Below are 10,708 nucleotides of genomic sequence, written 5' to 3' on the forward strand. Positions count from 1 at the left end.
AACCCAAGTTGTCCAAACGCATGTCCGAAATACTTTACTGTAGTTCTACTTGTGGGCAAAAACTTCTACGGAGATCCTATGCCGGGTGCCAGGAGTGGCGTTTTTTTGGTGAAAATGTGATCGCTCATTAAATATAGTAAAAGTTTTTCAATTGTGATGGGACCGAGTTTTTTCACATCATTGCGATTTCTGTGCCAATTTCGGTGCGATTTGAATGTGTAGTTTCGTCTGCCCAAAACACACACACACACACACACACACACACACACACAGCTACTGCTATAGTATATTAGACAAGTGCTCGTGGGCCCTTTGAGGTCCTCGCACTTGCTCCTGCGGAGGGCTCTCGCGTTTATGTGCTGTTCTAGTGTAACGTTGTCACTTGGATTTTTTGCAGCTAACCAATTGGTCGTGTTATTTCGGGAAAGAAACCCAAGTTGTCCGAACGCTAGTCCAAAATACTTTACCGTAGTTCTATCTGTGGGCAAAAAATTCTACGGAGATCCTATGCCAGGCGCCAGGAGTGGCGTTTTCTTTGGTCAAAATGTGATCACTCATTAAATATAGTAAAAGTTTTCCAATCGTGATGGGACCAAGTTTTTTCACATCATTGCGATTTCTGTGCCAATTTTGGTGCGATTTGAATGTATAGAGTCAGCTTCCCCAAAATACACACACACACACACACACACACACACACACACACACACACACGGCTACTGCTATAGCATTTTAGACAAGTGCTCGTGGGCCCCTTGGGCCCATTGCACTTGCTCCTGCGGAGGGCTCTCGCGTTTATGTGCTGTTCTAGTGTAACGTTGTCACTTGGATTTTTTGCAGCTAACCAATTGATCGTGTTATTTGCGCTTCGGTAATGGAATCCAGTTTATTTTAGTTCTACCTCTGGGCAAAAAATTCTACGGAGATCCTATGTCGGGCTCCGGGAGCAGTGTTCTTTGGTCAAAATGTGATCGCTCATAAATATAGTAAAAGTTTTTCAATCGTGATGGGACAAAGTTTTTTTTTACATCAGCGAATTTTTTGCGATTTTTGTGCCAATTTTGATGCCACTTGAATGTGTAGTTTCGGCTGCCCAAAATACACACACACACACACACACACACACACGGCTACTGTTATAGTATATAAAACTATTTACTGTATGTTGATATCTTACTTTCATATAAAGAATGTGAAAAGAACATCAAAAAAATACACTGTCATTTTAGGGAGTTCGTGGAAGGAAATATAATGCGCCCCCACATACTATACGGTAGAAAAAAGAATGAACGAATGAATGAATAATAGATCCATTTTGTTCCGAACTGTGATAACGATGACGAGAGCAGTCACTTCTTTTTTGTCCACTTTCAAGCGTAGGGATAAGTGGCCATGCTCTCCTAACTCAGAACACTGGAGGGCAGACAAAAAAATGACGCCTCTGACGTAAGAAGAATTAAATATGTGCACAAGGCAAAACCGTCACTCATGGTGGTGTATTCTACTATCAGGTGATCAGCTGGCCACATATCCAGCAGAGCATCTGGCAAATGTGAATTATTCAGTCAGAAAAGAATCCCATGAAATGTACTAGGCGCCAAAATAAGTGACTAATTACTGGTACAATTGGTCCTTTAATCTGCATAGACGAACTCTAGCACATCAAGCAAGATTCAGCTCATTAAGTTTATTTTCTAAATGCTTGCCTTATGCTGTAGGAAGGCTTATCATTTCATGCCATTTATAATGAATGATGTTTGTTGAGATTGTATTTGCGTTTACGTGTAAAATGATATTACCCTGCAACTCCAAAACGTGTAAGATATGAGAAAGTAATCGTCCTTCAGCATGTTTCCAAGGTCATCGCTGCATTGGGTATGACGCAGAGTTTGACATTCCTGTAAACCTTACAGTCATGGTAAAACGGCACACACCGTTCTTGTCACGTAGGTCATTAAGAATAAGAACAGCAGATACACTGGCACTGCTCACAGTTATGATATTTGCCTCGACTTGAATGGAATACGGAACATGAACACTAGTTCACATGGTAAGAGTAAGCATGTCTGAAATGCATTAGAATATAAAAAGAAGAGTATATTGAAGGCAGTTAGAAACAGATAAAAACCACAATTTGACAGTCAGGTTTGCAGTATTGTATTCGTGACACTTGAAAGCGTGAGAGTAAACCAATACTTTTGACATACAGTACTGTATGCAAACATGAAACTAAGTACGATGTTTAGATTTCCAAAATAACCATTCATAAATACAGACTTTCTAGAAGGCTTCATGTTCAAAAAAATCAAAACTGCCCACTTTGATCATGTGAGATGACTCAAGTTAACAGCTTTCCGTTTGCGACTTTAAACAGTACAACTTCTTAGATGTTATCATCATCATCGTCCTCGTCATCATCCTAAGTGTCAGTCAGTACACCGCAGAACAAATATCTCTTCCACATTCTTCCGCTCTGACCCATTGGTTGATGCTTTGTTCCATACCAGGCTAACAGTTAATGAGATAAGATGCAGGAAGCTAGGAGAGACCACCAGCATTATTGGCAGCCAGATCTGCATCATCCTGTGAAGCACGTCATTCTGATGGACCTTGGATCTTCAAGAATCTCATATTCGTAATTAATACTGGACGTTTAATAATATTCCGTGATCTACGTAGATTTTTTAAAATAAAGAGTTTTATAGATACTCCATATAATTAACAAACATATTCTTTTCCCTATCCACTGAACACTCGGTTTTATGTTCTTCCTTGAGCGATAATTGTATGCTTTAATGATAGCTTCAATATGCTTGGAAAAAGAAATTCATGTTTTTTGTTCTTTTTATTTTGTTTAAGAAGAGTTCACAGCATTTGATCTGGCCACATTTATATCATATTTCATGCACTCCATTTCGCTCCTGGCCAGTTCAGTGGAGACTTTATGAACTTGGGCGAGGCCATGTACTTCTTGATGGTCGGCAGCTCCTCGAAGCGGCGGTGAAGCTCTTGCAGGTTGTGTGTCTCCTTCAGACAGTCTGGATCCAGCTTCAGGTGAATGTCTAGCAGCTCGTACAGTGGGAAATCAGGCAGTGTCACCTGGTAGAACAAAATAAGAGTTTAATCCTTTCACTTGGTTGACATTTATTTTTCTTTAGTATATTCTTGCTACTTAAGATTTTATTCAATTTAGGATAGGTCTCTCGTGGTAAAGGGATTAACGAATGCTATATTTAACCCATTCAGTTCCGAATGCCTCACCAGAGCTAAATAAAATCGTTTGGTTTTAGCAAGCACTGTTCGCATACAGGCCCCTTGGATATATTGACGTATATTGTCCGATCGCGTAGAACTGAATTTATTTAAAAAGAGCACCCCCGTTCCTTTGATTACGTTTTTAGCAATCAGAGTCTCAGTGCAAGAGTTACTGCAGTGACGAGAGACATTGAATTTCCAAAACGCTGCCTTCTGCCCATCCCCTTCCCTCCCGAAAAAAGAGGGGTTTTCCATTTTTTCCTACACCTACAAGAGTGGACAATTTGCATCAGGATATTTCTGATTTCGGGGTCAGTGTGAAAAGACAGTATGAAGTGGTTGGCTGGAACTTCACCACAATCACAGAGACAGTTTCCATGGTATGGCCTGTGAAGTTTAGTCAATTGTATCACTATGAATCAATCTAATGAGGTTGAATATAAGTCTTAGAACTATATAATCAGTGAAAAACATTTTAAGCTTATATTATATGTAATTATATTTATATGAACCAATGTTCACACTCGTACCACACTTTGATGGTGTAAAAGCCCGCTTATTCGACCACCTCACCGGCCTGTCATAAGCAAGTGAGGAGCGGTATAAATATCGCTTCATTTAAGACAAAACTTATATTTGTGCCTCCACAGTCAAAACAGTAGTAAGCATCTAACAACTGAAGGGAAAAAAATCACTTTACATCAGCTACTGCCGACAGTAGCCTATAATAACTAAGATGACCATTTACTACCAGGAAACTAACACTTACCTGGTCACCTAGCAAAAATTTCTTGGTGCCCAAGTAGTCAGAAACTATTTTCAGTTGGTCTTTCAGCGCCTTCATGTACTGCTCCCTGTGTGTGTCCTGTGGTGGGTGAATACGGCAACAGTTAACAGACAAAAAATAAATAAATAAGACGCTGGAAGTCATAAATTTTGTTGCTCTCCATCACCCATATACCCACCCATTTAGATATTGCCTAGGAAACCTTACGTTAGCACAGGATATGGATACATTCAAGCTTCAAAAGTAATACCATACGAAGGAAAAAATTGAAGGATTTTTAATTTTTAAATTGCTTCTCAATAGGTAAATCCATACAGTTGATTCAATTAATTTATATTTGCTCACATTATGCCACAAGTGACAGAAAAACATGTAAGTCCAAGTGTTGTCAAATCAAAAGGTAATATTTTAGTATGTCATAAATATACGATTTATCTTAAAAGTGTTGCTCTACGTTCTAAACGACGGTCGATAATTTACTTATTTTACCCTGGCTAACTCCAGGCGATATTGCTTGTCATATGCAAACCTCCCATCATTCATGGGTTGAAAACTATCTTCATTAGCTGCTAGATGACGGATGATGACTTGGTAACTTTACGCTGGCTAACGACAGGCATTATCAGTCGCTTGAAAAAAGATCGTCATAAAAAATATCCACTGATAAATGTAACGATAAGTCCTAGTTCTGTCCAGTCTTTGTTCTGTGTTGTGCTTGTAGCTAACATCATTATCATCATCATCATCACCGTTTTACTCACCAGGAATAATTGAAGTGTGTAGGATTCATAGATATAAATGAAACGCTATACCAATAGGAAACCAATCAAGACAGAGCGCAGTGAAATGATCCACACTGACATTTATCATTCAAATCTTCGAAGTCTTGGATTCACTTCACATGTAAAATTTATCGACAAAGAGTTGTTCTCTACTTTTGAATGAACTTAAAAATACTTGTGAAATAAGGTAATTCCTTCCACCACATTCACAAAGATAAGTATGAGGCACAGCCTTGGTTATGTTGATCTCCATACATAATTCATCCACCCATTTCTGTCTTGGGTCAACTCCTTCGTGCCTAAGTTTCCACATTTCGTTCTTCACACATTTATCTTCCACTTACCCCTACGCTTTTAAGTGAAACCTGACCCTAACTAGGCTTAATGAAGTCTTGATCATAATGAGTACAAGACGAAGAACTAACCCATGCCAAGACGTCCTCTGCATATTATTCTTGCTACCTCTAGACGATTTTGTTCAGCTTTGGAGAGAGTTTTGTGGTAAAGAGGATAGAAAGTGTTCAATAGCCTCTTCAGTCAAAGATCTCTCAGCAAGATGAACAAATCGCCTGTCTGTACAAGACATCATCGTCTATCTATCTATCTATAGCCCGACGCCCTAATCCCGCAAAGGGTGGCCGCAGACAAAACGCCTCCAAATCATTCTGTCACCCACCATTTGACTCCCCTCCCCCCAACTCACCCCCCCCCTCCCTCATATACCTCTCAACTCCATCCCTCCACCTCATCCTCGGTCTACCTCTCCCTCTCCCTCCCTCCACCTCACCTACATACACCCTCTTAGTCAGTCTTTCATTCTCCATTCTCTCCACATGTCCAAACCACCTCAGTGTATTTCTCCTAATCTTTTCAACCACATCCACATCTACCCCACAATGTTCCTTCACTTCTTCATTCGTCAACCTGTCCCTCCACGTCACTCCACATGCTCCTCTCAAGTAACTCATTTCCACTGCTCTCACTCTTGACTTGTTCCCCTCTTGCAAGGTCCACACCTCGCTTCCATACGTCAGGGTAGGGATCACAATACCATCATGCAGTGACTTCTTAACTTCCATACTCACCTCCCTATTTCTCATCACTGCTTTCAGTGTACCAACAACCTTTCTTCCCTGCTGTACCCTTTCACGTACTTCATCCCCCAAAGTTCCATCCTTACTCATCACACTACCCAAGTACTTGAATGCACTCACATTCTCCATATCCTCACCATCCAATCTCACTGCACACTCTGTGACTTCATTCCTCTCAAACACCATAACTTTACTTTTGTTTACATTAACTTTCAGCTTCCTCCTCCTACACACTGTCCCAAATTCATTCACAAAACCTTGCAACTCCCATTCATCTTCACTCAACAATACTGTATCATCAGCAAACAGCAACACCGGAAGCTTTCAAATCTCACCCTCATTCATTAGGGCCACCCCCACATCCACTGCCCTACCTTGCACCTCCTTTACAACCCCATCCATATATATATTAAACAGCCATGGAGACATCACACACCCCTGTTTCAATCCCACATTGAGATCAAAGAACTCACTCAGCTCATCATCCAATTCACTGTAGCCCTAGCTCCTTCGTACATACTCTTCACAGCACTCAACAATTTCCCCTCCACTCCATATATTCTCAATACCTTCCACATACCTTGCCTATCTATTCTTTCATAAGCTTTCTCCAAGTCCATGAAGGCAGCATACACTTTCCTTCCCTTCTCTAGATACTTCTCCACTAAACATCTTAGAACTAATATCTGATCTACACACCCTTTTCCCTTCCTAAATCCCCCTTGTTCTTCTCCAACTAGCTCCTCTGTCATATGCCTAACAATAATGTAACTTTTAAATGATGAAACTTAATACAGGAGCAGAGAGATTTCATTTCCATCCTTACATAATTCTCTCTATACTTAAGAATTTTTCAGAGACGATCTCCTAGTGTGCTTCGTGCACTTCGTACACGAATTATATTAAAAAAAAAAAAAAAAAACGCTCTGAAAGTAAAGGGGTTAATCTTAGCAGCCACGGCCAGAAGCAGTTGTTCACAGTATTCTACACCCTTATATTGCTAGTAGTAGTAGTAGTATCATTATCACTGTTATTATTATGTTTCGCCATATACTGTATATGGTGAAGCTTATTGTTTTGGTAAGTATTATTAAACTTAAGCTTCGCCATATAAATGGCGAAGCTTATTGCTTTACTATTATTATTATTTATCTTTGCACTTTTTTTCTTATATCACGATGATGTTATACAGGAAGGTACCCTGATTTAAAAGTTTGCTGAGAATATTGGCTGACTATTTTGCCATTTAGTCTAGTGGAAAGTACCGCATTCAAATCTGCTCAGTGTTTTCTTTGTAACACATTTTAGAGAAAATCAGAAATGCTGCGAAGATGTAACTTTACAGAAACATAGCTGTGTTTCTTCTTATTATCTGAAAGGAATATAGTTACAGTTAAGCATACAGTTAGCCCGTTATTGAAACAAATTTAAAATGTACTCTTGCTTCATTTATTTCTTCCGACATTTGTCTTCAGATCTTGTTGTATTACACACGACGCTACCTTAACTGCTGGGCCTTGATAGCAGGCTGTGAAGCCTATGCCCACAGTCGGATACACACACAAAAAAAAAAAAAAAAAAAAAAAGTTAATCTAAGTACATGTTCCAAATAATAATGACCTTGAACTACTTTTAAAGGTCACCAACTTGTTTATGGTGTCAAAATTTCATACCTTATATACCATAAATAGTAGTGGCGAAGCTTCCTTATTGTGACTACACAGTATGTGAATAGGCAACTAGTTATTATTATTATTATTATTATTATTATTATTATTATCATTATTATACTTACAAATTTTTCTGAGATAAACTCCCAGTATGCCTTGCGCATGTCGAACACTTGGTTGAAGAGCACGTCCACCTCGATTCTCTCCTCCTCTGTCTGGCCGCACAGGTTGTGTTTACGAGCCAGGTAGTACAAGATGGCGTTGGACTGTGTGATCTTTATGTCACCGTCGATGTAGTACGGCAGCTGAAAAAAAAAAAAAAAAAATCCTTCCAGCTACCACCTAAATAATTGACTTTATATACAGGCTGTGATTTACTTGTGTGTGTGTGTGTGTGTGTGTGAAATACTGTCTTCATTACAAACATCTGTAGTAGGATAAATTAAACTGTTATAGTGAGCCACATACGAAGCACCATAAACAAAAACAAACAGATAAAGATGAGATATTAGAGAGACTCCTAAGCTGACGAGAATACAAGCACTGGACTCACGTTGGGGATCTTGAGTCCGAGTGTGTACTTGACAGGCAACCAGTCCGATTTCTGGAGGAAGTCTGGCGCAAGGCCCGTGGTGTAGGTCCGGTCTTCAAACTTTGTCTCCGTGTAGGCCAGTAGCAGTCTGATGGGTTGCCCCAGCTGAGGGTGGTGATAGTGGCTCTAAATGTGTTTTATTATTATTATTATTATTATTATTATTATTACTAGAGAGAAGGGGGAATGGGAAGTGTGAAAGAGGTGAGACGCTGGAAGGACAAACAGGAAGAATATGGAGGAGATGGGACATGGGAGGAAGAAATTAATGGAAAGAGCATGGAAGAGGTGGAACGTTGGCCGGAAAAAATGGAAAGTATAAAAAGACGTGGGACTCTGAAAGGAAACGGTGGGAAAGTATTAAAGAGCCACGGTACTGAAGGTATGAATATTGTGGCTTCATGCACGGTAGGAAACCTTAGTGAGGTTCCATACACGGCAGAAATATTACATCTTCAATACAAAGACACCTTTCGCCAGTTTAATCTTGCTATCTGCAGACGATTTCATTCAGTGATTGAGACATTAGGACAACAAGAGGGACGTGCAGAGAAACACGAGTGGGGGAATAAAATTTTGTCCTTGACCCCTTCAACCAGATGACATGTTTTCGATTTTATTTTTGCCATCACCAGACGATTATATTTTAGTTAAGACTGGTTCTCTAACAATGGAGGGGGTTTTGAAGGCTGTATATAACCTCTCCAGTACTAAACATCAGTCCTAAGCAGAGTTAAATCGTCTAGATGGTAAGAAGAGGCTAAAAACACATGATCTTAGTATTTCTGTACATCACCCTCCAGATTCTGTTCAGCCCACGAGACATCCTCAGCTGAAAGGGGTAAGATACAACCTTCTTTAACTTCTCTACGCGGGGGCTCCAGTCTGCATAACACTGAACGGCAGCAACAAGAATCAAATAATAATGCCGTCCTTGGGCCAAAGAAGTTACACTGTTGCAACCCCCCATGGCAGAGGATATTTTCCCTGTGCAAAATTTTCAAGTATATTTTGAAGTGGTGTTTCTGTTTTATGATAATTGTTTCTACCGTGCATTAAAGTAACTGAAAGAGTCAGATGTTAAATTTCTCTCTCTCTCTCTCTCTCTCTCTCTCTCTCTCTCTCTCTCTCTCTCTCTCTCTCTCTCTCTCTCTCTCTCTCTCTCTTTCTCTCTCCCTCTCTCTTTCTCCCTCTCTCATCTGTGAAAGATCTCTTTAGACTAACCCCTTCGAACTAAAGACGTATTTTTCATTTCATTTTTATTGCCATTAGATGTTTTTATTGAGCGACTTTATTCAACTCAAGTACTTCAAAACGTCACTGCAGAGCTGAATAAAACTGACTGAAAGTAGCAACAAATTAAAGAGGAACACGTCATCGGAGTGAAAGGGCGCAAAAATCACCTTCCCTTATTTCTCTACCCTGCCCCAGCTTTGGATTGTTCTCGCGTTCTTTCAAATGGCAGTCAGACACTCGACCACTTGACTGCCTCCTTCTCAGTGACCACCGCCGAACTGTATTGAATTTTGGAGATAATTAGTACTAACCCCAGTTATTGAAGGTCACGTAAAACAACTTATCTTGAATGTAGATCAGTGACGTGTGTATTGTTATTGTAGCGTATTATGGGAAGACGTGTGTTTTTAGTTTGATAATTAAATTGCATAAAATAAATATTTTTAAATTTATTTATTTGCATACATACCCCAGTAGGATAATACATTAACTTTTAAAGCACTGAATCTCACTAATTTAAAGCAAAAAAAAAAAAAAAATCTGCTCACATTGCTGTTTTTGCAAGTTAAAGAAAGAAATGTTTTGCTCAAAACTATCAAAAACTAATTATTATTTTGACAAGCATTAACAGAAGTGATCATCGTATACTTTTCTGTCATCCTCCGATTGAGACACGCGCAAATATGCAGGCTAAATAAGTGGACAAGATACTGGCACCTCTCACTGCATCCTGTGACCCGTACTGTCAGTGGCAAGTATTGCACGAATCTAGCACCGTGTGTGTTGTTGCCATGTAGTCGAATGCCTTCACAGTTACTAAAGTGGTAGCTAGTGCAGCATCAAGATGCTCTTATATCTGACAGAGGGAAGGTAACCTTACCGCACGGATCTTCCAGTAGCCCAAGACGGGAGCCATGATGATGTCAACAATGCACTGTACTGTAGCTGCTCACTGGAGCATATGTGGGCAGGTGACTGAGTGAGGTGGAAGTGCGTGAGAGCAGTGGTGCGTTGGCGGGACTGCACTGCTGGGAGGGGGAGGGGAAGGGGGGTATTGGCGTGGTGCCAGCAAAACTCTGAAGATATCTTCACCATTCTACTATTAACACCATCTGCGCGTTTCACAGACCACTGGTTATTATTTTCCCTTTTCTCAAGGACTTTCGCTGGAGATTATTTTGTCTAATTGTATTTATTGGCAATTAAATATGAACTGTACCCTGCTCTCACAATATTGTTAGTAATATTGACTCACAACGCAAAGGTATTTCTCACTTACCCTTACGAAAGAA

The 10,708-nt window shown here is 39.9% G+C and overlaps 1 protein-coding gene across 1 annotated transcript; it reads right to left on the minus strand.

Moving 5' to 3' along the window:
- Positions 1–2,742: 2,742 nt before the first annotated feature.
- On the minus strand, positions 2,743–10,332 carry LOC145419167 (glutathione S-transferase Mu 6-like). Its single transcript, XM_080287409.1, has 5 exons — positions 10,297–10,332; positions 8,142–8,285; positions 7,714–7,893; positions 4,025–4,120; positions 2,743–3,099 (listed from the first exon to the last, which is right to left on the minus strand). Exons 1-5 carry the CDS (start codon positions 10,330–10,332, stop codon positions 2,902–2,904), a joined length of 654 nt encoding a protein of 217 aa, XP_080143535.1. The 3' UTR covers positions 2,743–2,901.
- Between the last annotated feature and the right edge of the window lie 376 nt (positions 10,333–10,708).

Source organism: Coenobita brevimanus, chromosome 14 (genome assembly GCF_032717465.1).
Source record: "Coenobita brevimanus isolate Jiangsu-jjx chromosome 14, ASM3271746v2, whole genome shotgun sequence".
NCBI lineage: Eukaryota > Metazoa > Arthropoda > Malacostraca > Decapoda > Coenobitidae > Coenobita > Coenobita brevimanus.